We start from the raw sequence: 26,485 nt of genomic DNA, 5'->3' as shown, positions 1-26,485 counted from the left end.
TCAGATGGGTAGGAGGTTGCTGAGTGATTGGGCTAGTCTTTATTGAAGGCAGAACACCTCAACGATACTACAATTCAGAACATGTAATCCGTACAAGACCTCCTCTGTGATCCACTCTCCACAATAGGCAGTACATAGAACATAGAACAGTACAGCACAGGAACAGGCCCTTCAGCCCACCATGTTGTGCCCAACTACTTAAATGCCCAACCAAACTAATCCCTTCTGCCTGCACAATGCCCCTATCCCTTCATTCCCTGAACATCCACGTGCCTATCCAAGAGCCTCTTAAAGACCTCTATCATATCTGCCTCCACTCCCACCCCTGGCAGCACATTCCAGGCACCCACCGCTCCCTGTGTAAAAAACTTCATCTCCTTTGAACTTTCCCCCTCTCACCTTAAATGCATGTCCTCTGGTATTAGACATTTCAACGCTAGTAAAAAGATATTGGCTTCCTACTCTATCTATGCCTCTCATAATCTTATAAACCTCTGTCAGGTCTCCCCTCAGCCTCCAACACTCCAGAGAAAACAACCCAAGTTTGTCCAACCTCTCCTTATGGCTCACACCCTCTAATCCAGGCAGTATCCTGGTGAACCTCTTCTGCACCCTCTCCAAAGCCTCCACATTCTCCCTGTCACGGGGTGACCAGAACTGAATGCAATACTCTAGACGCGGCCTAACCAGAGTTTTATAAAGCTGCAACATAACTTCCTGACTCTTGAACTCAGTGCCTCGACTAATAAAGACAAGCACGCCATACGCCTTCTTTACCAGTAGCTTACTGGTGAACTGTTTGAGCAGCTTCAAGTTCCTGAGAGTCAACACCTCAGAGGATCTATCCTGGACCCAACACATTGATGCAATCACAAAGAAGGCACGCTAGCAGCTCTACTTCATTAGGAGTTTGAGGAGATTTGGTACGTCTCCAAAGACTCTTGCAAATTTCTACAGATGTACGGTGGAGAGCATTCTGACTGGTTGCATCACCACCTGGTATGGAAGCTCCAATACGCAGGATTGCAAGAGGCTGCAGAGGGTTGTAGACTCAGCCAGCTCCATCACGGGCACAGCCCTCCCCACCATCGAGGACATCTTCAAGAGATGGTGCCTCAAGAAGGCGGCATCCATCACTAATGACCTTTACCTTCCGGGACATGCCCTCTTCTCGCTACTACCTTCGGGGAGGAGGTACAGGAGCCTGACGATCCACACTCAATGATTTAGGAACAGCTTCGTCCCCTCCGCCATCAGATTTGTGAATGGTCCATGAACCCATGAACACTACCTCGTTGTTCCTCTTTCGCACTATGTATTTATTTTTGTAACTTATAGTAATTTTATGTCTTGCACTGTACTGCTGCCGCAAAACAACACATTTCATGACATACGTCAGTGATAACAAACCTGATTCTGATTCTGAAGTCTCTGATGAATCTACAATGGAATATTCTTCATTGAAACTTTCTTCCAATCTTCAGTCAATATTTGAGGGTCGACTGCTCCAGGTCCACATGGGACCAGCCTCCGGCACTGCGGACACATTAAGATCAGAGTCCTCAACCCTGGCACTGGGCTCTGTAAGGTTGAAAGGGGTTGACATGTGGGCAGGACCGTAACATCAATGGAAGGTGGTCTCCAAGAATATCCAGTAGGTAATTCTTATGGTGGGAGTCAAGATAGCAGGAGTGAATGCATTGAATGATGCCAGATGTAAGCTACAAAATCCACCTTGGACTTATGGAAGATGGATATAGGACTTTTCAGTTGGTACAGAGTTAAGAACTACAGAGAAGCCACAAAATGGAGCATCGCTGGTAGAGCCACTGCCCAATAGCTCGAGACCAGGGCTCGATTCCGACCTCGACCTCCGGCGTTGTGTGTGTGTGTGTGTCTGTTTGTGTGTATAGTGTGTATGCATGTATGTCTGTGTGCATATGTGTATATGTGCGTGTGTGTGTGTGTATATGCGTGTGCATGTGTGCGTGCTTGCGTGCATGTGTGTGTGTGTGCGCGCGTGTGTGTGTGTGTGTGTGTGTGTGTGTGTGCGCGCGTGGAGTTTACCCATTCTCCTTATGACCCCGTGGGTTCCCCCCGGGTGCTCCAGTTCCCTCCCACATCCCAATGACGTGCGGGGTCGGTGGGTTAATCAACCGCTGTAGATTGTCCCCCCTAGTGAGTGGGTGACAGGTAGAATCTGGGGGGGGCGGCAGTGGGGGAGTTGGTGAGAACAGGTTATAAATTGTTCTGGATCTAACGTAAACCCTGTTCTTCCAGCTTTGCCACTGTAACACTGAACCTGCTTTTTCAATGTTAGTAGCTTTGGAACAAATGAATTCTGGTTAAAAACGCATCTGTTTCTCTGACAAGGAGGACATTTGCAATCCTTATCCAGGCTGTGCTGTATGTGACTCCCAACCCCTCAATGTGGTTGGTTCCTCGCTCAGTTCTGGGCCAATTGGGAGTGGCCAATCAAATGCCAACATCGGCAGCTATGTCCACATCCTGTGAACCGATAAACAAAGGACAGGGTAGGAGATGGAGGGAGGGATTTTGGGGTTTGTAGTCCATTTAGTAAAATGGGACAAGCCATAGCCCCAGACTCCCTTACCTTGGGGACCCGTCGCTCTCCGCAGAAATTAAACGGAATCTGAGATAGAGGCGAGAGCGTCCTACGGGTGGGTAGTTTGTGAGGAGTGCGCTCTTTCCGTAGCTTACACAGGAGCTCTGTGTACTCCCTATGCACGGACACCAGGCTCCCAATCCCATCCCGAATGCTTCTGGTGCCAACATAGCACGCCCACAACTTCCTAACCCGTACGTCTTTGGAATGTGGGAGGAAACCGGGGCACCCGGAGGAAACCCACACAGACACACTGGGAGAACGTACAAACTCCTTACAGACAGTGGCCGGATTTGAACCCGGGTCGCTGGCGCTGTAAAGCATTACGCTAACCACTACACTACTGTGCCTGAGACTGGACAGGCTGGGACTGTTTTCCCTGGAGCGAAGGAGGCTGAGGGGTGACCTCATGAAGGTTTACAACATCATGAGGGGCATTGATAAGATCTTAGTCCAAGATCTCATCGATCTAAGTTAATCTAAGTTCATAGTCTTGTTCCTAGGGTCAGAGAGTCTAAAACTAGCTTAAGGTGAGAGGGGAAAGATTTGAAGGGGACCTGAGGGGCAAGTTTTTCACACAGAAGGCAGTGGGTATGTGGAATAGTCTGCCAGAGGAAGTGGTTGAGGCAGGTACATTAACAACATTGGACAGGTACATGGATAGGAAAGGTTTAGAGGGATATGGGCCAAACGCAGGCAAATGGGACCAGCTCAGAAAGGGACAGGTCGGCATGGACGAGTTGGGCCGAAGGGCCTGTTTCCATGTTGTATGACTCCGTGAATCAAAGTCTGCTGGTGATGACGTAGATGGAAGCAAGAAGCTGAAAAGCAAGAAGCTGAAAGCAAGATAGCTTGAGTGGCCAGATCTGTGGCAGATACAGTTTAGTGTGAGAAATTGCATGTACGCAGCCTTGAACCAACGGGCACACCCCTAATCACTTCCTCAGTACAGCAACACTGCGACCACTTTGCACTACAATGGACTTTGTTTTTGTTCTAATTGTGTTCATTCTTGTAAAAATTGTGCATAATTTATGTTTAATTCATGATTTTTTCCTGTGAATGTTGTGTATCTGATGCTCTGTGCCTGTGATGCTGCTGCAAGTAAGTTTTTCACTGCACCTGTGCACACATGTACTTGTGCATTTGACAATGAACTGTGATTTTGAATCATTTCCTTTTCAAGGGCTTCACCAGGGTAAAGGGGATGTCCTGTCATCAGCGGCTAGAGAAATTAGATGTGTATCCTTTGGGGTTGAGAAGAAAGAAGGGTGATCTTATTTAAACACATGAGGGAGCTTAATAAGGTTGACGTGGAGATGTTTCCACCAGTGAGAGAGTCTTGGACGAGGGGACAGAGTTACAGGATTAGGGGGTCGGTCGTTTAACACTGAGGTGTGTCGGGACTTCTCCTCGCAGATGGAGAGGAATCTCTGGAGTTCTCTGCCCCGGAGGGTTGTGGAGGTGGATCACTGGGGGGGGGGGGTTTAAAGAGGAGGGGGGTACATTCTTAAAAGGTCGAGATGTGGGAATGTGGCGTGAGGCCTGGGGCAGATCAACCATGGAATGGGATAGGTTTGAGGGGCCGAGTGTCCTCCTCCTGCCTCCGAGTTTGTGCGTTCTGAATTTAATGACCTCAGAACTTGGAGTATTGTGTTCAGTTCTGGTCACCTCATTATAGAAAGGATGTGGGAGCTTTAGAGAGGGTGCAGAGGAGATTTACCAGGATGTTGCCTGGATTGGAGAGCATGTCTTATGAGGATAGGTTGAGCGAGCTCAGGCTTTTCTCTTTGGAGAGAAGGAGAATGAGAGGTGAGTTGATAGAGGTGTACAAGATGATAAGAGGCATAGATCGAATGGACAGTCAGAGACTTTTCCCCAGTGCGACAATGGCTAACACAAGGGGACATAATTTTAAGGCGATTAGAGGAAGGTATAAGGGGGATGTCAGGGGTAAGTTTTTTATACAGAGAGTGGTGGGTGCGTGGAACGCACTGCTGGCAGAGGTTGTGGGGGCAGGTACATTAGGGACATTTAAGAGACTTAGATAGACACATGAATGATAGAAAAATAGGGGACTATGTGGGAGGGAAAGGTTAGATAGATCTTAGAGCAGGATAAAATGTCGGCACAACATTGTGGGCCGAAGGGCCTGTACTGTGCTGTAGTGTTCTATGTTCTATTAACTGTGAAGGAGCAGATTTAGAAATTCGACAAACAACAATTACTCAAAACTGGTGGACAAGTACAAAAATCATTTTCAAAATGTTAATTGAATGTTGATTTTTATTTCAAGGGCGTAAAATACAAAGGGCTGGAAGTTATGTTACATTTGTATAGTTCTCTGGTTAGACCTGTGTTCAGTTCTTTGAACTGTCCCTCGAGAGAGGGTGAGATCTGTGAGTTCCGTGCGCAGGCGGAGAAATCGAAGGTGGCCTTCGGATAATTTTGAAGCAAGTTTAAGGCCACCTCTGTTGTCTGCCGGCCAAATCCCACTCCCGGCTACAGTCCGGTGCCTTTCAGTAGAAGCGTCTCACCCAACCCCTCTCCCAAAACGAGGAACTGGCTGGCCGTAACAAAGAAACCCATGGGCAACGGTGCAACAGTTTTAAAATACTTTTATTATTCTAAGAACAAAGTTTGGTGCTGGTTGGGTCACCATCCAACCGGGTAAGGTTCTTCCCGAGGTTAACGGCAAGTCCGTTGGCTACCACCACTGTTCTTTCCCAAGGTTGGCGCGACTTTCTGAGACTTCCGCCCAGCTCTGCAAAGACTCTGTGTTGGGCTGGGAGATTGTTTGCGCTCCGTGGCGCAGTCCACCATCTGTAATCCGCCGGGCTTTGTGGGTACGCTTCTGGCCAAAGAATTCTCCCACGCCCAAGCCCTGCCTTCGAAGAAGGATTCCCACCCTCGCCCACCCACACCACCACCCCCCCCACCCCCCCCCCCCCCCAGGCACTGGTTGTCGAGAGAGGCCTAATGGGTAGCAGGCAGCCTCTGGAGCTGAAAGCTAGGAGCTCTGGTGGGTGGGTTAGGAGGGTCGCCAGCTGGCGAGTGGTGTCCATAAACTGCGGTGGGCCTCCCGTTTCGGAACAACTCGCTCTCGAGAGTTCGAGACCAGTTAGCCCGATATGGCGGGCCTGTGGCAGGCGAAAATGGGAATGCCCTGGGGCTCGGTTCCTTCCCGTGCGTCAGGCGGGCTCCGAAAAGGGAGCGGCTGAGTTGAGGGGAGTTTGGGCTGGGTGGGGGTGGAGTGGGGTGTTGGGGTGGGAGGGGGCGGTGGGGTGTTGGGGTGGGAGGGGAAGGTGGTGGGTGTGGGTTGGGAGGGGCGGTGTTGCAGTGGGAGGGGGCGATGTGTTGGGATGGGAGGGGGTCAGTGCGTTGGGATGGGACGGGACGGTGTGCTGAGGTAGGAGGGGGCGGTGTATTGGGGTGGGAGGGGAAGATGGGGTTTTGGAGTGGGAGGGGGAGATGGGGTGTTGGGATGGGATGGGGACAGAGTGTTGTGGTAGGAGGGGACGGTGTATTGGGGTGTTGGGGTGGGGAGGACAGTGGTGTGTGTGTGTGTGTCTGTGTCTGTGTCTGTGTGTGTGTCTGTGCAGGAAGAACTGTCCACATTGACTGATCCGAACAGACAGGCTGCCATTGAACTTGGGCCCTCTTCCTAAAGAGAACACAAGCCCAGCACCCTACCGACAACCAAAACTATTTACTGTAGTCACAAACTTCTGTTAAAGAATGAAAAACAAAATAATGCGATGGTCACCGTGCATTTCCCTAACATAACGGCCTGGCTCGTCCATTAGCCGTGGACTCAAGCGGGAAACGAGCAGTCTTACGATGGGCTGTCATTTTTTTTTCGTTTAAGGATATAATATACAAAACCGTGTGCAAGAACGATAGCTTAGACATCGCTGTGGAGAGGTGGAGTCGACGACCTTCACCTCCGCGCACTCCCTTGGCAACGCGTGATGCAGGCCCACGCTCGTCTGTAGACAAAGGTCTCTCTCCGTCTGTCCTTCAGACAGGATATCGCCCACAGCTTTTATTCATATCAAAAGTTAAGCAGAGACTAGATGCGAGACTACTTCCTGTGGCAAGGTAGGATAGGATCGAGGCAAGAGGCCCAAACCAGCCAAGGAGCCTAAAAGGTGGCGCTCCCTTGATGACGTTACACCTCCTGGTGTTTTGGGGTGGGTGGGGTTGGAGCAAGGGTTTTGGTCAATTCTTGAATTGGGAAGGGGGGAGGGGTCCTTTCTAAACAGGGTCTCCTCTCTCCTTGTTTTCTCTCTCTCCCTCTCTCTCTCTCTCTCTCTCAAAGGAGTAGGACTGGAAATAGGGAGGCGGCCTTGAAATTTGGCATCAATCCTGGCTTTTCCATATGTTGGAGGGGTTGGGACGGGGTATCTGGGAAAGGGGAACCTCCAACCAATTTCACAATTCCACACCAAGAGGGGATTCATAAAAGTCACAGTATTACTCTCTGTAACAACATGCACCCCACGGTGAAATATAATCGCTGGGCGTATTTTTTGGCCTAATCCTTACGGTCGGGGAATCCAGTTGGTCCCATTCCCCAGTTTGGAGAGCAAACTTTGCTTTCTTTCTCTCCTGGATTTTTTTTATCGGTAGGTAGATCTCGCATTTCGCCCTCTTTTTTTGACAAATCAAACAAAACTGGAGAATCCCTGTGCAAAATGGCCAGCTTTTTTGGATGAATTATCAAATCATACAACCTCAGGAAAAGAAAAACAGGGAGATGAATCACAGGTTAATTTTAAATACCATGCAATTCACGTGTTGAATTTAATTTTGGCTTTTTTTTTGGCACGTTTTCCTATCTTTTGAACGCTAATTTACTGGGTAGGTAGGAGTAGGCCACAGGACTCCCTTGGCACTGGGCAGCTCATGTCAATGTTCCTTGGAGACGAGGCTGGAGGAATAAGATATCAATGCCCCAAAAAAAAGAGGCCTCGAGTTGTATTATATTACAAGGGGGAAAGATCTCAGTGAAAAATATCGAATCGTTCGGCCAAAATGCTCCTTACTCTGCAATGTCCGTCATTGTTTCCAAAGTTGGGGGGGGGGGGGGGCGGTGGTGGAAGAGGGGCTGGGGAGTGAGGAAAGGGCTGTTGTCAAATCAGAAAGATTTCAGTGTAAGGTTTCGGAGCCACGTTTTTGCTGCCCGTTGTTAGGCAACCGCAAGGGCCCAGGCTTGGTAAGGTCTAACTATACCCTGGTGGTGGAGTGTGGGTGGGGTAACGTGTTGTTGTGACTGGCAGGGTAGGTGTTGAAGGCATGGAGGGGCTGCATGCCGCCGATGGTGCTGGGGATCATGGTGATGGTGTTGGGGCTCATGAGGGGCACGTCGTCGGGGGCTCTCCGCAAGGCCAGGGTGTAGTCAGGGGGACAGGCGGGCCGGAGTATCTCGTGGGGCCTGAGGGCCTCCAGGTCGTGGCCCTCGTGCTCGCTGTGTTTGAGCTGCAGGGACATGATCTCCTCCTCCTGGGTGTGCGCCAGGTCGTTGGTGGTGTTGCGCTGAGGGCTGAGCCGGCGATGAAGCTCGTGGCGCTTGTCCCTCTTGTAGTAGAGCGCGGCGAAGGCCAGGATGTTGAGGAAGAGCAGCGAGGCGCCGACCGCCACCGTCACACTCAGCTCAGTCGAGTAGTCCCGCGAGTCCTCGGGCAGGCGCACATAGTTGGGCGGGTCTTCGGTGCGCTCCTGCTCGGGCGGGGAGGTGACGAACGGCCGCTTGGTGGTGACTGTCCAGCCCTTGCCATGGCCCCTGTTGGTCAGGAAGGGGTCTTCAGGTGGGAGCTTGGTGGTGGACGTGTACTGCAGGATGTCGTGGAGGTTGTGCAAGTGAGGTACCAGCTCGAGCCAGAAGGCCACCTTGTTGGCTCGGTAGTGCTCCCGGATCCGAGGCTTCAGCCCAATGTGGAGGTAGGGCTTCTCCTTGGAGTTGAACTTGGTCCACGCCACCTCCTCGAAGCGGTTGGGCTTGGTGTGGATGAACTTGGTGTCCTGAGGGACGGGCTTGTTGGGATCACTGGGGGAGAGAGAAAAGGTCGAGACAACTCAGGTTAGTTCGTCGAGGGAGTGAAAGAACTCCCAGAGTCATTGCAGCCCCGTACAATTCATCACAAGGTCAGGAGTGGGCGTGTTTGTTGATGGATCTCCCAATGTTCAATATCATGTTATAGTGCCATATAGCACGGAAACAGGATCTTTGGCCCAACTGGTCCATGCCGACCAAGATTCCTACCTAAGCTAGTCCCATTTGTCCATGTTTGGCCCAAATCTCTCTAAACCTTTCCTATCCACATACCTGTCCAATGTTGTTAATGTACCTCCCTCAACCACTTCCTCTGGCAGCTCGTTCTATATACCGACCACCGTCTGGGTGAAGAAGTTGCCCCTCAGTTTCCTATTAACTCTCTCCCCTCTCACCTGAAACCTGTGCCCTCTAGTTCTCGGTTCCGCAACCCTGGGAAAAAGACTGAGTGCATTCACCCTATTGATGCCCCTCATGATTTTATACACCTCTATAAGATCACCCCTCATTCTCCTACGCTGCAATGAAAAAAGTCCCAACTTGCTCAACCTCTCTCCATAACTCAGTCCCTCGAGTCCCGGCAACATCCTCGTAAATCTCCTCTGCACTCCTTCCAGCTTGATGGCATCTTTCCTATAGCAGGGCAACCAAAACTGAACACAAAGCCGGACAAACTTGGGCTCTTTTCTCTACAGCGGCAGAGGCTGAAGGTTGATCCGTTGGAAGTGTATAAAATTATGAGGGGCATAGATAGGGTGGACAAGCAATATCTTTTTCCCATTATTGAGCGATCCAATACCAGAGGGCATGCATTTAAGGTGAGAGGGAGTAGGTTCAGAACAGACGTGAGGGGTACGTTTTTTACTGAGAGAGTGGTGGATGCCTGGAATGCGTTGCCTGATAGGGTGGTGGAGGCAAGTTTTTACCTGTACTACATCAATGCACTTTGTACTAACTCAATGTAATTGCACTGTGTAATGAATTGACCTGTACCATCGGTTTATAAGACAAGCTTTTCACTGTACCTCGGTACAAGTGACAATAATAAACCAATACCAATACCTTCTTCACCACCCTGTCTACCTGCGATGTCACTTTCAGGGAACTATGTAGATGTACTCTTAGGTTCTTCTATTTCACAACACTCCCGTTCACTGTGAAAGTCCTGCCCTCATTTGTCTTTCCAAAATGCAACATGGGCCTTATCCGAATTAAACTGCATTTGCCACTCCTTGGCCCATGTTGCAGCCCTCTACTGAAGAAACAGCCCATGCCTGAATGAAGTAAGACCTAGACAACATTCAGGAATGGGCTGATACATGGCAGGTATCATTTGTATGATAGTCCCAAGCGATGATCATCTCAAACGACAGAAGGTCTAACCACCCACCTTTGACATTCAGAGGTATCACCATCACCCAGTCCCCCCACCATCAGCATCCTGGGGCCACCATTGACCAGAAACTCAACTGGACCAGCCACACAAACATCGTGGCCACAGGAGGAGGCCAGAGCAGGTCATCCTGCGGTGAGTGACTCACCTCCTGCCACCCCAAGGCCTTTCCCCCATCTACAAGGCGCAGGTCAGGAGTGTGACGGGACGCTCCCACTGGCCTGGGTGAGTGTGGCTCCGACTACTCTTGAGAAGCTCGACACCACCCGGGACAGAGCAGCCCATTCGATCGGCTCCCCGTCCACCCCCCTCAACACCCCTCCCCTCCCACCTCCGGCACACGTGGCTGCACCGTCTGCAGAACGCACCGCGGTTACTCACCCAGGCTACTCCGACAGCACCTCCCAAACCCGCCACCCCTCCCACCGGGAAAGGCAAGGGCAGCAGGGAGACACCACCATCAGCAGGTTCCCCTCCAACCTGTAAACCCTCCTGACGGAAATAATCAATAGTCCCTCACCATCAATGGATCTGAACTCAACAGCACTGTGGGAGTAGCTTCATTAGAGGGACAACACTACATTGGGCCCCACTTGGCATTGAAAGTTCTGATGATCGTGTGTTAATTTGATATTTTAATTGCACGTTATTTGTCACGATTCAATCGTGAATGATGTAAATATTGTAAATATGTAAATAAACCTCTTTTTAGAAAAAATGTGTTTTGGTCTCCCGCTAGACCTACACACCATCTCTGAACATAACCTATCAAACGCTTGTAACCTTTGCAGCGGCTCAGTGGCGCAGCGGGTAGGGACGCAGGCTCACAGCCCGAGAGACTCGGGTTCGCTCCCGACCTCCAGCGCTGTGTGTGTGTGTGTGTGTGTGTGTGTGTGTGTGTGTGTGTGTGTGTGTGTGTGTGTGTGTGTGGAGTTTGTACCTTCTCCCTGTGACCGTGTGGGTTTCCCCCGGGTGCTCCAGTTCCCTCCCACATCCCAACGACGTGCGGGGTCGGTGGGTTAACCGGCCGCTGTAAATTGCCCCCCTAGAGGGGTAGCACCCTGGTGGGGGCAGTTGAAAGGAATAAAATGGAATTAGTGTAGGATGAGTATAAATGGGTGATTGATGGACAGCACGCATTCGATGGGCCGAAGGGCCTGGTTCTGAGTGTGTGACTCCACGACGCTAAATCCATCAGATGCGGAGAAGGTTTTATGAATGAAATGGAGTAATAATTAGCAGGAGAGACTTAACAGCTTGGTCATCTTTACCTTGAGGAATTAGATGATGACAGCCCGTTCCAGGCACCCACCACTCTCTGTGTAAAAAACTTGCCCCGTACATCTCCTTTAAACTTTCTCCCTCTCAGCTTAAAAGGATTTCCACCCTGGGATAAAGATCCTGTCTACTCTATCTATGCCTCTCATAACTTTATAAACCTCTATCAGGTCTCCCCTCAGCCTCCACTGCTCCAGAGAAAACAACCCGAGTTTGTCCAACCTCTCCTTATGGCTCACGCCCTCTAATCCAGGCAGCATCCTGGTGAACCTCTTCTGCACCCTCTCCAAAGCCTCCTGTAATGGGGCGACCAGAACTGCACACTTACCTAAGTTTTATACAGCTGCAACGTGACTTCCTGACTCTTAAGGCCCTGACTGATGAAGGCAAGCGTGCCGTACGCCTTCTTTACCACCCTATCGACTTGTGCGGCCACTTTCAGGAAGCTGTAGACTTGGACCCCAAGATCCCTTGTCCATCAGCGCTCCTCAGGGTCCTGCCATTTACTGTAAAAAGGAGATTCACTACCCTCTGAGAGAAGTCGCTCCTACACACCTCAATGTTAAGTGACCTGCCCCTTATCATGTAACCGCGTCCCCTTGTTCGTGACTCTGTCACCGGTGGAAACATCTCAACGTCTACCCTGCCACGTCAGGTGAGGAGGGGTTGATAGAAGATGGGCAAATGGTCAGTGGGGTGAGGAAGGGTGGAGATAGCGACAGAGGCTGGGAGGTGATAGGTGCGGCCTTCTGCCAATCAACCCCTCCTCACCTGCATCCACCCTATCACCTGCCGGCTCTTGCTCTGCCCCTTCCCCTCATCTCTCATACTGGCTACTCTTCTAGTCCAGGCTAACAGTCTTGATCTGAAACGTCAGCTGTCCACCACCCTCCACAGATGCTGCCCGACCCGCTGAGTTCCTCCAGCAGGTTGTTTCTGGCTAAAGGTTCAAGGTGACCAAATAATTTTCTTTCCAAAAAAAAATATTTTTTTAACCTTCAACTGGCCTGAAAAACCCTAACACTACCTCAGACTGTACTTCTCTTTCCTCTGCCTCGTACTAATGTCGTAATGTTGATTTTGTTGTCTGTTATGTATAATTTATGCTAATTTATGTTAATTTATGTTCTGTCACGTTTGTCATGTACTGAGCAGCTGCTGCAGAAAGCTAATTTTCATAGCATTTATACCTTCAACTTGAGCTACAATTTTGGGGTCCAAGTCCATACCTCTCTGAAAGTGGCCGCGCAGGTTGACAGGGCGGTGAAGAAGGCGTGTGACACACTTGTTATTATTAGTTGAGGCACTGAGTTCAAGAGTCAGGAAGTTATGTTGCAGCTTTATAAAACTCTGGTTAGGCCGCCTCTGGAGTATTGCGTTCGATTCTGGTCGCCCCCATTACAGGAAGGATGTGGAGGCTTTGGACAGGGTGCAGAAGAGGTTCACTAGGATGCTGCCCTGATTAGAGGGCATGAGCTATAAGGAGAGGCTGGGCAAAATGGGTTATTTTCTCTGGAGTGTCGGAGGCTGAGGGGAGACCTGATAGAGATTTATAAGATTATGAGAAGCATAGATAGAGTAGACAGCCGGTATCTTTTGTCCCCAGGTTCGAAACATCCAATACTAGAGGGCATGCATTTAAGGTGAGAGGGGGTAAGTTCAAAGGAGATGTGCGGGGCAAGTTTTTTTACACAGAGAGCGATGGGTGCCTGGAACGGGCTGCCAGGGCTGGTGATGGAGGCAGATGCGATTTGAGGCTCACATGAATGTGCAGACAGAAAGGATTACGTGTCATTAGCTTAATTTGTCACAACTTTGTGTTCTAATTTATTTGTTATTGTTCTAATTGTGTTCTTTCTTGTAAAAATTGTGCATAATTTAAGATTTCTTTATTAGTCGCATGTATATCGAAATACGTACATCAAACTGTAAATAGTGTGTATCATGAAGTACTGTAATATTGTAGTGATGTGTTGTCTGTAATTAAGATTAAGATATTTATTAGTCACATTGACACACACAGTGAAATGCAACTTTTGCGTGGAGTGTTCTGGGGGGGGGGGGCAGCCCGCAAGTGTCGCCACGCTTCCGGCGCCAACATAGCACGCCCACAACTTCCTAACCCGTATGTCTTTGGAATGTGGGAGGAAACTGGAGAACCCGGAGGAAACCCATGCAGACACGGGGAGAACATACAAACTCCTTACAGACAGCGGCAGGAATTGAACCCCGGTCGCTGGCGCTGTAATAGTGTTACGCTAACTGCTACACTACTGTGTCAATTTATGTTTTCCTTGTGGATGTTGTATATCTGATGCTATGTGCCTGCGATGCTGTGCAAGTAAGCTTTTCGTTGCACCTGTGCACACATGGACAACAGACCCTGACAACATTTTGGGCCGAAGGGCCTGTTCTTGTGCTGTACTGTTCCATGTTCTATGTCCCATGTACAATTTAAGCTCTTCGGGGAACTAAATAGGGTCTTGCCTTTGACACGTGTGGGTCTACAAGATATAAAGGTGATTGGAGCGAATACTGACCACAGCGACCTTCACAGCATCTGCAGTGTCTTGTGTCCCCTCAGGATCTTATATGTTTGATTAACAGCATCTAAACTCCGAGGAGTACCGACCCAAATGGTCTAGCATCCCTTGATGGGGCAACCAGGAGGCCATTCTGCCCCTCTTTTGTCCAGTACGGATGCTTCAATGTTAATGGCAGGATTCTGGGTAGTGTGGAGGAGCAGAGCGATCGAGGGGTCCATATCCACAGATCCCTGACGGTTGCCTCACAGGTGGATAGGGTAGTTAAGAAAGCTTATGGGATGTTAGCATTCATTGGTCGAGGGATTGAGTTTAAGAGCCGTGAGATAATGATGCAGCTCTGTAAAACTCTGGTTAGACCACACTTAGAGTACTGTGTCCAGTTCTGGTCGCCTCATTATAGGAAGGTTGTGGAAGCGTTGGAAAGGGTGCAGAGGAGATTTACCAGGATGCTGCCTGGTTTGGAGAGTATGGATTATGAGGAGAGACTAAGGGAGCTAGGGCTTTACTCTTTGGAGAGAAGGAGGATGAGAGGAGACATGATAGAGGTGTACAAAATATTGAGAGGAATAGATAGAGTGGACAGCCAGCACCTCTTTCCCAGGGCACCAATGCTCAATACAAGAGGGCATGGCTTTAAAGTAATGGGTGGGAAGTTCAAGGGAGATATCAGAGGGAGGTTTTTTCACCCAGAGAGTGGTTGGGGCATGGAATGCACTGCCTGGGGCGTTGGAGGAGGCAGGTACATTGGTCAAATTCAAGAGATTGTTAGATAAGCATATGGAGGAATTTAAAATAGAGGGATATGTGGGAGGAAGGGGTTAGATAGTCTTAGGCGAGGTTTAAAGGTCAGCACAACATTGTGGGCCGAAGGGCCTGTATTATGCTGTACTGTTCTATGTTCTATGTTCAACCGAACGGACGCTGCTGGAGCCTTGACTCACCCAGTCTTGGCGAAGTTGGTCCAGTAGGTCATCACCACCGCACTGAGCATGACGTCGTTCTTGGAGAAGTTGCAGGGGAAGAGCTCGGTGACGCCGATCATGGGGATGCCGAAGACGTAGGGGATCTCGTCGCCGTGCGCCGCGTCGGCCCACACGGCCTTCATCTCGCTCTGGCAGTGGTGGTAGAAGGTGTAGAAGTAGGTAGGCGACTGGTACTCAGCGTGGAGTCGCGCTGTGGCGATCGCCGGAGCCACCCACTGGTGGTCGGTGAAGAGCGCCAGCAGGGTCTTCCGCCGCATCTCGCCATTGTCGCGGTCCGCCCAGTCCGTGTACATGAACTTGATGGTCTCCCGCAGGATGTCCTTCCCCTCCGGGTAGCCGTAGAGGTTGTCCACGAAGTTGGACACGGCGAAGTCAAAGTAGCTGGCTGAGATGCCGTCCTCATTGTCCACCAGCGACTCCACGAACTTGAAGCCCTCACCCTGGTTCACGCCCAGCAGGATGTCATAGTTGAGGAACTCGCCCTGCTCCATCAGGATCTCCGGATCATCGGGAAGGACATCGCCGTCTACCACCGGCCCAAAGGCGATGTGGTACCTGGTGGGCTGGATATCCTGGTCCACCAGCTCCCTGTAGGACTTCCTCCGCAGGCAATCCACCACGTCCACCGTCTCGGGGAAGTTGCAGCCCACCTTCTTGGCCAACATCCTGGTGTACTTGGCTGGCTGGTAGTTCACGGACCAGCTGGAGATCGCCGTGCCACTCTGCGCGATGGCTCTCTGGAAGAGACCTTAAACACGGAAAAGACGGAGAGATCAGGGAGTGCTTTCCGCGGATGTGTTTCGCTGTGTCCAGCGTATGCGCCCTTCAATCGGGCTAAGCCCTCCCCCTTTCCCTCCATCATTCATCCTCTACGGCGCAGAGGGAGGCCGTTTGGCCCCACTTCCTGTGCTAGCCCTTGGAAAGTTGATCCTGTCAACCCACTTCTCCCCGTCTCCCTTGTCCTATTCCCTTTTGGAGAGGGTCAGCTGAACCCGTCGTGGAGAGATACAGCATGGAAACAGGACCCTTCGGCCCATCGAGTCCGTGCTGGCGATCGACCACCCATCTACACCGATCCCATATAATTCTCCCCACATTCCCGTCAACTCCCTACCCCTCACCCACACAATAAGGGAGGGGCAATTTCCAGCAGCCAATTAATCCAACGACCCCACACGGGGGAAACCGGAGTATCCGGAGAAAACCCTCAGGGACAGCGTGCAAACTCCACACAGACAGCACCAGGGGTCAGGTTTGAACCCCAGATCTCTGCTGCTACGAAGCAGTAGCTGCAACTGCTGCACCACCGTGTAAAAATGTTTCTTCCCCCTCTAGCCAATTGCCGGTTCCCTTAAATCTACAGCCCAGTTCCCTTTATCTTCTCGATGTCAATTTTGAACCCCCCGCCCCCCCCCCACCCACCACCACCACCACCCCCACCCCTCTCTGAAACCTCCTCTCCATTGAGGAGAACAGACCCACCTTTGCTGGGCCCCCCCCTCACCCCAAAGCCCATCACACACCGATATTTATCCCATCCCTCCTTCAGTTTTAACCTTGCTGCAGTCGAGGCATGAACTTTGACCTCTAACCTCATTGCCATATGAATCCGCACCCAATGGGGAAGGAGTTTGAGGGTCTACCGCTCCTTCTGCCAACAGACACCATGTTGGTTCATTCCACCCTGTTTGGTTGTCATCGTGGTGGGGAGAGGTTGGGGGCGGGGGCGGGGGTGAGGCTGACAGATTCCCCCATTTCTGTCGACTCTGCCATCGCATCGCCCACCCTCCCCCCCCCCCACCCCCGGGTTCAGAGGAAGGTGGCAAATACGTTGGAGGAACGCACTCTCCACCTCCGGGTGGGTGGGGTCGGGACGGAGATCTTGAGGCCCAGGTAAGACTGCCAACTCTTCAGGAATGGGATTATAGAGTCTCCAGGATCCACCTTCAAAGATCCCTGCCATCCGGGCCGTGGCCTCTTCTCGCAGCTACCGTCGGGCAGGAGGTACAGAAGCCTGAAGTCCCCACACCACCAGGTTCAGGAACAGCTACCTCCCATCAACCATTCGGTTCTTGAACCGACCCTAATCACTTCCTCAGACTAACAACACTCTGGCCACTTTTCAATCACTTTGCACTGCAATGGACTTTATTCATTTGTTCTAATGGAGCTCTTTCTTGCAAAAATTGTTTTTTCTTGTGAATGTTGTGTATCTGATGCTCTGTGCCTGTGACGCTGCTGCAAGTAAGTTTTTCATTGCACCTGTGTACACAGGAACTTGTGCATATGGCAATAAACTTGAATTTGACTTTGACTTAATGTTACAACACACTGCTGTAATTAACAACCAGAATCAGATGGTCTTTAAAATTTAAATTCAGTGAAGGTAAAACGTCACTGGATATAAAATTACCAGGTACGTGATAAAGCAGCTGATTGATGGTCAAGAATTGTCCAAACAGGTGGCTAACAGGAAAGGCCAAGCAACCAATAGCAGCGCAGCGGCAGGTTGCCTCCAAGAGACATCACCAGACCAAAACCGAGTCCCAGACCAGCCGTCAGTTGCGGCAGGGCTCTCACCTTCTAACGGGCTACAAAACAAAGTCGGGCAGCATCGCCGGCAACAGTGCGTCCCTCCCCAGCGAGCTCAACGCATTCTCTGTACGTTTTGTACAGAAGGGCAATGATATGTCACCACCCGCCCCAATGACCTCCAATGGACCTACCCACAATCACCACTGCAGCCGTCAGACCAGTCTTCCGGACAGTGAAGCCGCGGAAAGTGTCTGGCCCGGATGGTGTCCCTGGCCGTGTCCTCAGATCCTGCACGGATCAGCTGGAGGGAGCATTTGCGGGCACTTTTAACCTCTCCCTGCTTCAATCTGAGGCTCCCACCTGCTTTAAGAAGACCACTAGCATCCCGATACCAAAGAAAAATTAGGTAATGTGCCTCAATCATTCCCGCCCGGTGGCTCTGACATCCACCATCATGAAGTGCTTCGAGAGGCTGGTCACGGCACGCATCAACTCCAGCCTCCCAGACAACCTCGACCCACTGCAATTCGCCTACCACCGCAACAGGTCTACGGCGGACACCATCTCCCTGGCCCTACACTCATCTCTGGAAGATCTGGATAGCAAAGACACCTCCGTTAGACTATTGTTTATTGACTACAGCTCCACCTTCAATACCATAATTCCAAACAAACTCATCTCCAAACTCCTAGACCTGGGACTCAACACCTCCCTTTGCAACCGGATCCTTGACTTCCTGACCAACAGACCGCAATCACTGAGGATAGGCAGCAATACTTCCAGCACGATTATTCTCAACACTGGTGCCCCACAAGGCTGTGTCCTCAGCTCCCTACTCTGCTCCCGATACACTCATGAATGCATGGCCAGATTCTGCTCTAACTCCATTTACAAGTTCACAAATGACACCACCAGATGTCAAACAACGAGACAGAGTACAGGAGGGAGATGGAGAGACTAGTGACATAGTGTCAAGACAACAACCTCTCCCTCAATGTCAGCAAAATGGAGGAGCTGGTCATTGACTTCAGGAAGCGGGGTGGAGTACACGCCCCCCATCTGTATCAGTGGTGCTGAGGTGGAGATGTTTGAGAGCTTCAAGTTCCCAGGTGTAAATACCACTAATAAGTTGTGCTTGTCCAAGCACATAGATGCTATGGCCGAGAAAGCTCACCAGCGCCTCTACTTCCTCAGAAGGTTAAAGAAATTTGGCATGTCCCCGATACACCACAGAAAGCATCCTATCCAGATGCATTGGCACGGCAACTGCTCTGCCCAAGACCGCAAGAAACTGCAGAGAGTTGTGGACACAGCCCAGTCCATCAGGCAAACCAGCCTCCCCTCCATTGACTCTGTCTACACTTCCCACTGCCTCGGGAAAGCAGCCAATATAATCAAGGACCCCTCCCACCCCAGACATTCTCTCTTCTCCCCTCTTCCATTGGGCAGAAGATACAAAAGATTGAAAGCACGAACCACCAGGCTCCAGTACAGCTTCTATCCCACTGTTATCAGACTATTGAACAGATCTCTCACACGCTAAAAGATGAACTCCTGACCTCACAATCTACCTCGTCGTGGCCCTTGCACCTTATTGTCTGCCTGCACTGCACTTTCTCTGGAACTGTAACACTTTATTCTGCGTTCTGTTTTCCTTTTTACTACCTTGATGTACTTATGCATGGAATGATCTGTCTGGATGGCGCGCAAACAGAAGCTTCTATCTCGGTACAAGTGACAACCATAAACCAATTCCAATACCAAGTGTCCAACCTGAGTGCGTGACCTGTGATGCAGATATTGCCCTGGATATCCAACTCCACAGGCTTGCTTATACCCCGGGGAGGGGGGGGGGGGAGGTGGTGGGGGGGAGGTGGGGGCGGGGTCACCGATGGGAGTCTTTCCATTGCACACAGCCAGCTACAGGCATTCTGTGACCATTGACGGCAACAGGGCTTGTAGTATGTTTGATTTTATGTCACGTTTTGCTTATGCTAAAAGGGAGCCACATTCTGACTCAGACGCACAAGAAAGTAGGAACAGGAGTGGGCTGCTCCACCATACAGCATAGAAGCAGGCCCTTCAGCCCATCGTGCCCACGCTGATCCATACTAATCCCACTTGCCTGCATTAACATGCAAGGTCTGCAGAATCATAGATGACCCCTCTCATCCCTCCCACGACCTATTTGTCCCATTGCCGTCTGATAAGCGGTACCGGAGCATCCGGGCCAGAACTACTAGACTGTACAACAGATTTTTCCCCCAGGCTGTCAGGCTCCTGAATACCCTGGAGACAGTTTCAGGCAAATGCCGCGTCAAAAGCCCTGGTTTGCACAACGGCGTATAAGAACCTTGGCTGCTGCTGAACATGTTTATACAATTAGTGCAACACACTGAGTTCTGTATTTTCTTCGTCCAACCTGGTTTTGCACTAACTCTGCACTAAATTTGTATCTTGTATACACCATTTTTTGCACTATTTCTGCTTGCACAATTCTTCTGTCTGCGTTTATTGTATGTCCCCTGTTCTATGTATGTCCTCTGTTGTGTGAGTCTGGGGGAAATGACATTTCATTCCTCTGTGTGTTTTTATAGCATATGGCTGAACGACAGTAAAGTAGCTTGAACTTGAACTAATTTCATATCCCTCTGTGCCCTGTCCAGATGCCTCTTGAATGTTACTGATCCTGCCTCCACCACCTCCTCTAGCAGCTTGTTCCAGATATAGTGTATGGGCAGGCACGGTAGTGTAGCGGTTAGCGTAACGCTATTACAGCGCCAGCGACCCGGGTTCAATTCCGGCCACTGTCTGTAAGGAGTTTGTACGTTCTCCCGACCCGTGTGTTTGCGTGGGTTTCCTCCGGGTGCTCCGGTTTCCAAAGACGTACGGGTTAGGAAGTTGTGGGCGTGCTATGTCGGCGCCGGAAGCGTGGCGACACTTGTGGGCTGCCCCCCAGAACACTCTACGCAAAAGATGCATCTCACTGTGTATTTGGATAAATAAAGATGTGAAACATTTACCCCTCAGATCCCCTTTAAACATCCTCCCTCTCACCTTAAACCTACGCCCTCTAGTTTTAGACAACTCTACCATGGCAAGCAGACTCTGGTTCTCATAATTTTATGGACTATCTTATCCCCCCCTCAGCTTCCTTTGTTCCAGAGAGTGAAGACCTTCCAGCCTTGACCCAACCTTTTTAATCTCTCCCGACAACAAGCCCCCAAGACTTTCCAGCCTTGATCCAGCCTTTCTAATCTCTCCCGACAATCGTATCTAATCCAATTTAATATCGCAGAGTTGTAGTAACACACAAAGATTGCTGGGGGAACTCAGCGGGTCGGGCAGCGTCTGTGGAGGGAGATGGACAGTCGACGTTTCGGGTCATCTGGGCCGGAGAGAAAGAGGGCAGAAGCCAGAGTAAAAGGGTGTTGGGGGGAGAGGAGGGTCGGAGCACGAGCTGGAGGGTGAGAGGTGAGTCCAGGTGAGAGGGGGAAGGTAGGTGGGTGTTATAATAAAGAACTACAGTTCCCAGTAGGCCGTGCAAGGGGTCACATGGGGGGAACAAGAAGTGGCTGTAAAAAGAGAGGGAAAGCAAGCTGTCTGTTGTTGGTTAATAAAATGTTCAGATATTAAACCTACGCAAAGTTTGTCTCTTGATGAAGAACAAACATAACAGCTGTGGGGTTGGGGGTTGTCATAGAATCACACGTCCGTGCTGACCTCGTCGCCCACCTACACTAACCCCATTTTCCCGCACTAGGGCCTATGCCTTGCCCTATTCAAGTGTCAGACCATCAGCCCCAGGGTTCAACTCCTCGTCTGTGCCAGTTCGCCGTCGCCCCCAGTCCCCCGATCTTTCAAACATTCATCTACAAGCACAAGAGTACAAGAACGCAACACAAGAACGTCAGGCGCTCGAGCAGAAAGATTGATTTGTAAGCTCGGTTGCAGAGCAGAGGGAGTGCTACACCGCTAGAGCTGAGATTAGATCGGTTACAGTTATGGGCGGAGAAATGGCGGATGGAGTTTAGTCCGGGCAAGTGTGAGGTGTTGTATTTTGGAAGGTCAAACATAAGGGCAAATTATCCAGTAAATGGCAGGACCCTCAACAGCATTGATGTACAGAGGGATCTTGGGGTCCAAGTCCATAGCTCTCTGAAAGTGGTGTTGGGTTCAACTGTTTAAGTAGTTTTTTAACAAGTACAGTGTTTAATACACCTCAAGTGGCTGCACAAGCAATGGCCACTTCCTAGCTTATTGGTTCATCCATCAGGTGAATATGTGTTTTCTCATTGGTTGGTTTTGCCACAGGTACCTAATAGGTTTTCTGTTTGGACTGTTGTTAGCTGAGGAGTACCTCATCTCAGGTATAAAAGGTGTCGTTTTTTGTTAATCTCTCACTTGATCTCTTCCTCATTTTAGTTCCTGTGTCTTGGCTCATCTCCTTGTAGTAAAGCTACTGCCATATGCTCTGTGACTGCTTTAAATTTTTCCAGTAAAACCTTGTGAATCACCAAGTTGTTTTCAACTCATTCCTGGACTCCTGAAAGAACCTGCGGTTTCGAAAATAATGGGATCTGACAGTGGCCACGCAAGTGGATAGGGGTAAGAAGGCGTACGGCACGGTTGCCTTCATCAGTCGGGGCGTTGGGTATAAGAGTCAGGAAGTCACGTTGCAGCTGTATGAAACTTTGGTTAGGCCATGCTTGGAGTATTGTGTGCAGTTCTGGTCGCCCCATTACAGGAAGGATGTGGAGGCCTTGGAGAGGGTGCAGAAGAGGTTCACCAGGATGCTGCCTGGATTAGAGGGCATGAGCTACAAGGAGAGGTTGGGTTGAGCGTTGGGAGGCAGAGGGAAGACCTGTTAGAAGTTTCTAAAATTATGAAAGGGTAGACAGTCAGAATCTTTTACCCCAGGGTAGAAATGTAAGAAGACATAGCTTTAAGGTGAGAGGGGGAAAGTTTAAAGGAGATATGCGGGGCAGGGTTTTTTAACACAGGGAGTGGCGGGTACCTGGAACGGGCTGCCAGGGGCAGTGGTGGAGGAAAGTATGATAGTGGTATTTAAGAGGCAGGCATGGTAGTATAGCAGTTAATGTAACGCTACTACAGCGCCAGCGACCCGAGTTCAATTCCAGCCGCTGCCTGTAAGGAGTTTGTATGTTCTCCCCGTGTCTGCGTGGGTTTCCTCCGGGTGCTCCGGTTTCCTCCCACATTCCAAAGACGTACGGGTTAGGAAGTTGTGGGGATGCTATGTTGGCGCCGAAAGTGTGGTGACACTTGTGGGCTACCCCCAGAACACTCTACGCAAAAGATGCATTTCACTGTATGTTCCGATGTACGTGCGACTGATAAAGAGATCTTAACTCTCTGTCATAATAGGCTTTTGGAATGGCACATGAACATGCAGGGAATGGAGGGATATAGATCACGTGCAGGCAGAGATTAGTTTAACTTGGATTCATGGAACACGGGGCCTGTTCCTGTGCTGTAATGTTATATGTTCTATGTTCGAAGGTCCCGTCAACCGACATAGGCAGAAGATGAAAGATCACCACAGCGACACATCAAAGAGTGAGGTAGTTGTCCTCGACAGGTCCATTTTCAAGCATCAACAGACCTGTTTACTGGTGGTGGTTGTGTACAATTTACTTACTGTAACTCGCCCTGTCGAGACTGACAAGTCCTTTGGAGATGCAAAGCCCTCTTTCTTTTTAGGTACATACAACGGGTGGGTTGTCTTGTGAGGAAAGGTTGGAGAGGCTGGACTTGTAGCCGCTGGAGTTTAGTCATTGAAGGAATCTGCGGTGGGGAGAGTGAGCAGCTTCAAGCTCCAGGGTGTCAACATCTCAGACAACCTATCGTGGACCCAGCACATAGATGCAACCATGAAGAAGGCACGCCAGCATCTTTACTTTCTTGGAAGTTTATGGAGATTCGGCACATCACCGGAGACTCTGACAAACTTCGACAGATGTACAGCAGAAAGCATCCTGACTGGTTGCATCGCGGCCTGTTGTGGGGACCCCAACGCACAGCAACACAAGAGGCTGCAGAGAGCAGTGGGACTCAGCCAGTACCATCATGGGTACAGCTCTCCCCACCATCAAGGACATCTACAAGTGGCGACGTCTCAGGAAGGCGACATCCATCATCAGGGACCCCCCCCCCCCCACCCCACCATCCTGGTCGTGCCCTCTTCTCGATGCTGCCATCAGGCAGGAGGTACAGGAGCCCTGAAGACCCACACCTCAAGGTTCAACAACAGCTTCTTCCCCACTGCCGTCAGGTTCTTGAACCCACCTGAAAAACTATAACACTGCCTCGGACTGTACTTCCCTCAACCTGCACTGATGTCATTGTGCTTATTTTAGTTTATTTTGTCGTGTAAGTTATGTCTAATTTATGTTCATTTAAGTTTATGTGAACTTATGTTTGCCGTGTTTGTAACGTACTGTGCTGCTGCTGCAAAGAGCTAATTTCCATGGCATTTATACCCTGGGTCTGTGTGCCTAAATAAACAAAATTGAAACGTTGGTTGGTTGGTTAGTATTATTGTCAGGTGTCCCGAGATACAGTGAAAAGCTTCTGTCTGCACGCCATCCAGACAGATCATTCTGTACATAAGTACATCAAGGTAGTAAAAAGGAAAACAGAATGCAGAATAAAGTGTTACAGTTACAGAGAGAGTGCAGTGCTGGCAGACAATAAGGTGCAAGGGCCACGATGAGGTAGATCAGGAGATCAAGAGTTCATCTTTTAGCATGTGAGAGGTCCGTTCAAGAGTCTGATAACAGCGGGATAGAAGCCGTCCTTGAGCCTGGTGGTATTTGCATAGAAGATTCTGAGGGGTCTTGACAGGGTGGGTGCAGAGAGGATGTTTCCTCTTGTGGGAGAATCTAGAACAAGGGGCCAATGCCCATTTGGATGAAATTCTCTCTCTCCGAGGGTGGTTAGTCTTTGGAACTCTCTTCTTCAAAGGGCAGTGGAAGAAGAGTCTTTGTATATTTTTTAAGACAGAGGAAGAGAGATTCTTGTTAAGCGAAGGGATGAAAGGTTGCTGCTGGTGTGTGGAAATACAGAGTTGAGATTACTGTTGGATCAGTCATGATCTTATCAAAGTTGTGGAGAGCAGGTTTGGAGTCTTTGCAAGGCACCTTATGTAATGGCGTAGGTCACATGTTGGAAATCGCACAGTCATTCACTGGGAAAATTCTCAGCTGAAGTATTGAGTTGGGATGTCATGTTACAGCTGTATCAGACATTGGTGAGACCGTACCTGGAATATTGTGACCACACTACAGGAAGGATGTGATTAAGCTGAAGAGGGTGCGTAAAAGATTCACGAGGATGTTGCTGGGACTGGGGGGCTTAAGTTATAAGGAGAGACTGGACAAACTGGGGCTGTTTTCTCTGGAGCCAAGGATGCTGAGGGAGGACCTAATAGAGGTTTATAAAATCATGCAGGGCATTGATAATGTGGATGGTCAGTCTTTTCCCCAAGGTAGGGGAGTCCAAAACTAAAGGGCATAATTTTACGGTGAAAGGGGAAAGATTTGAAGGGGACCTGAGGGGCAAGTTTTTCACACAGAGGGTGGTGGGTAGACGGAACGAACTGCCAGAGGAGGTGGTTGAGGCAGGTACAATTATAACGTTTAAAAGACACTTGGACAGGTGCATGGACAGGAAAGATTCAGAGGGACATGGGCCAAACACGGGCAAATGGGCCCAGCTCAGGAAGATACCATGGTTACAGTCATAGAGTAATACAGCACAGAAACAGGCCCTTCAGCCCAATTGGTCCATGCCGACCACAGCATCCTCCCTGCTAGTCCCAGTTGCCCGCGTTCGGCCCATAACCCTCCAAGCCCCTCCCCTCCATGTACCTATCCAAATGCCTCATAAATGTTGCAATTGTACCCGGTTCTGGCAGCTCGTTCCAGGTCCTGTGTAAGGAAGTTACCTCTCAGGTCTCTTTTAAATCTCCCCTCTTACCTTGTCTCTGTGCCCTCTAGTTATGGACTCCCTGACCCTGCGGAATAGACTATGACCGTCCACCTTATCCCTACCCCTCATGATTTTATAAACTTCTCTGAGGTCACCTCTCATTCTCCGACACTCTAAGGAATAAAGATCCAGCGAGGCCAACCTCTCCCTATTAACTCAGGCCCTCTAGTCTGGGCAGCATCCTCGTAAATCTCTTCTGCACCGTCTCCAGCTTGACACTGTCTTTCCTATAACAGGGCGACCAAAACTGTGCACAATACTCTAAGTGCGGCCTCACCAATGACTTATATAACTGCAACATAATGTCCCTGCTCCTAAACTCGATGCCCTGACTGATGAAAGGCCAGTGAGCTAAGCGCCTTCTTCACCACCCTGTCTGCTTATGCGGCCACTTTCAGCGAACTGTGCACTTGTACTCCCAGGTCCCGCTGTCCACAACACTCGTCAGTGCCCTGCCATTCACTGCCTAAGTCCTACCCTGGTTTGACAGTCCAAAATGCATCACCGCACACTTATCCAAGTTGAAAACCATTTGCCACTCCTCAGCCCATCTCCCAAACTGATCAAGATCTCTCTGCAATTCACTGTAACCCGCTTCACTGTCAACAAGACCCCCTAAGTTAGTATCATCAGCAAACTTGCTAATTGTGCCGTGTACATTCACATCCAAATCGTTTTTGTACATAATAAGTTAGGGCATTGAGTTTAGGAGCAGGGACATTATGTTGCAGTTATCTAAGTCATTGGTGAGGCCGCACTTGGAGTATTGTGTACAGTTTTAGTCCCAGCACCTACCCCTGGGGCACCCCACTAGTCACAGGCCTCCAGTCGGAGAATCGACCTTCAACCATCACCCTCTGCTTCCTACCATCGAACCAATTCTGAATCCACCTTACTAGCTCCCCCTGAATCCCAGGCAACCCAACCTTCCAGATCGGCCTGCCACGCAGGACCTTGTCAAAGGCCTTACTAAAGTCCGTATAGATGACATCCACTGCCCTACCTTTGCCTATCCCCTTAGTTACCTCTTCAAAAGATTTGTCAGACGTGACCTCCCAC

The 26,485-nt window shown here is 50.1% G+C and overlaps 3 protein-coding genes across 9 annotated transcripts in view; all 3 read right to left on the bottom strand.

Annotated features, from left to right (window-relative positions):
- LOC127586507 (growth hormone secretagogue receptor type 1-like) overlaps positions 1–2,772 on the bottom strand; it is a 146,966-nt gene extending 144,194 nt beyond the window's left edge. The window contains exon 1 of the mRNA XM_052044519.1: positions 2,615–2,772. Within this exon, the coding sequence (XP_051900479.1) occupies positions 2,615–2,772 (158 nt within the window). The remainder of the gene's footprint in view (positions 1–2,614) is intronic.
- The window catches only part of LOC127586587 (phospholipase D2-like), a 341,818-nt gene that overhangs the window by 298,528 nt on the left and 16,805 nt on the right, over positions 1–26,485 (bottom strand). The gene's annotated exons all lie outside the window — the stretch shown is intronic.
- LOC127586590 (neuroligin-1-like) overlaps positions 5,584–26,485 on the bottom strand; it is a 235,439-nt gene continuing 214,537 nt past the window's right edge. For all 7 annotated transcript variants that reach the window (XM_052044672.1, XM_052044673.1, XM_052044675.1 and 4 more), the window contains 2 exons: positions 14,840–15,629; positions 5,584–8,675 (listed from right to left, as the gene is read on the bottom strand). In XM_052044672.1, coding sequence (XP_051900632.1) covers positions 7,856–8,675; positions 14,840–15,629 — 1,610 coding nt within the window. In that variant the 3' untranslated portion in view covers positions 5,584–7,855. The remainder of the gene's footprint in view (positions 8,676–14,839; positions 15,630–26,485) is intronic.

This window comes from Pristis pectinata, chromosome 37 (assembly GCF_009764475.1).
Source record: "Pristis pectinata isolate sPriPec2 chromosome 37, sPriPec2.1.pri, whole genome shotgun sequence".
NCBI classification, from domain to species: Eukaryota; Metazoa; Chordata; class Chondrichthyes; order Rhinopristiformes; family Pristidae; genus Pristis; species Pristis pectinata.
The sequence above is the reverse complement of the archived record's forward strand: the minus strand, read 5'-3'. Positions and strand labels throughout refer to the sequence as shown.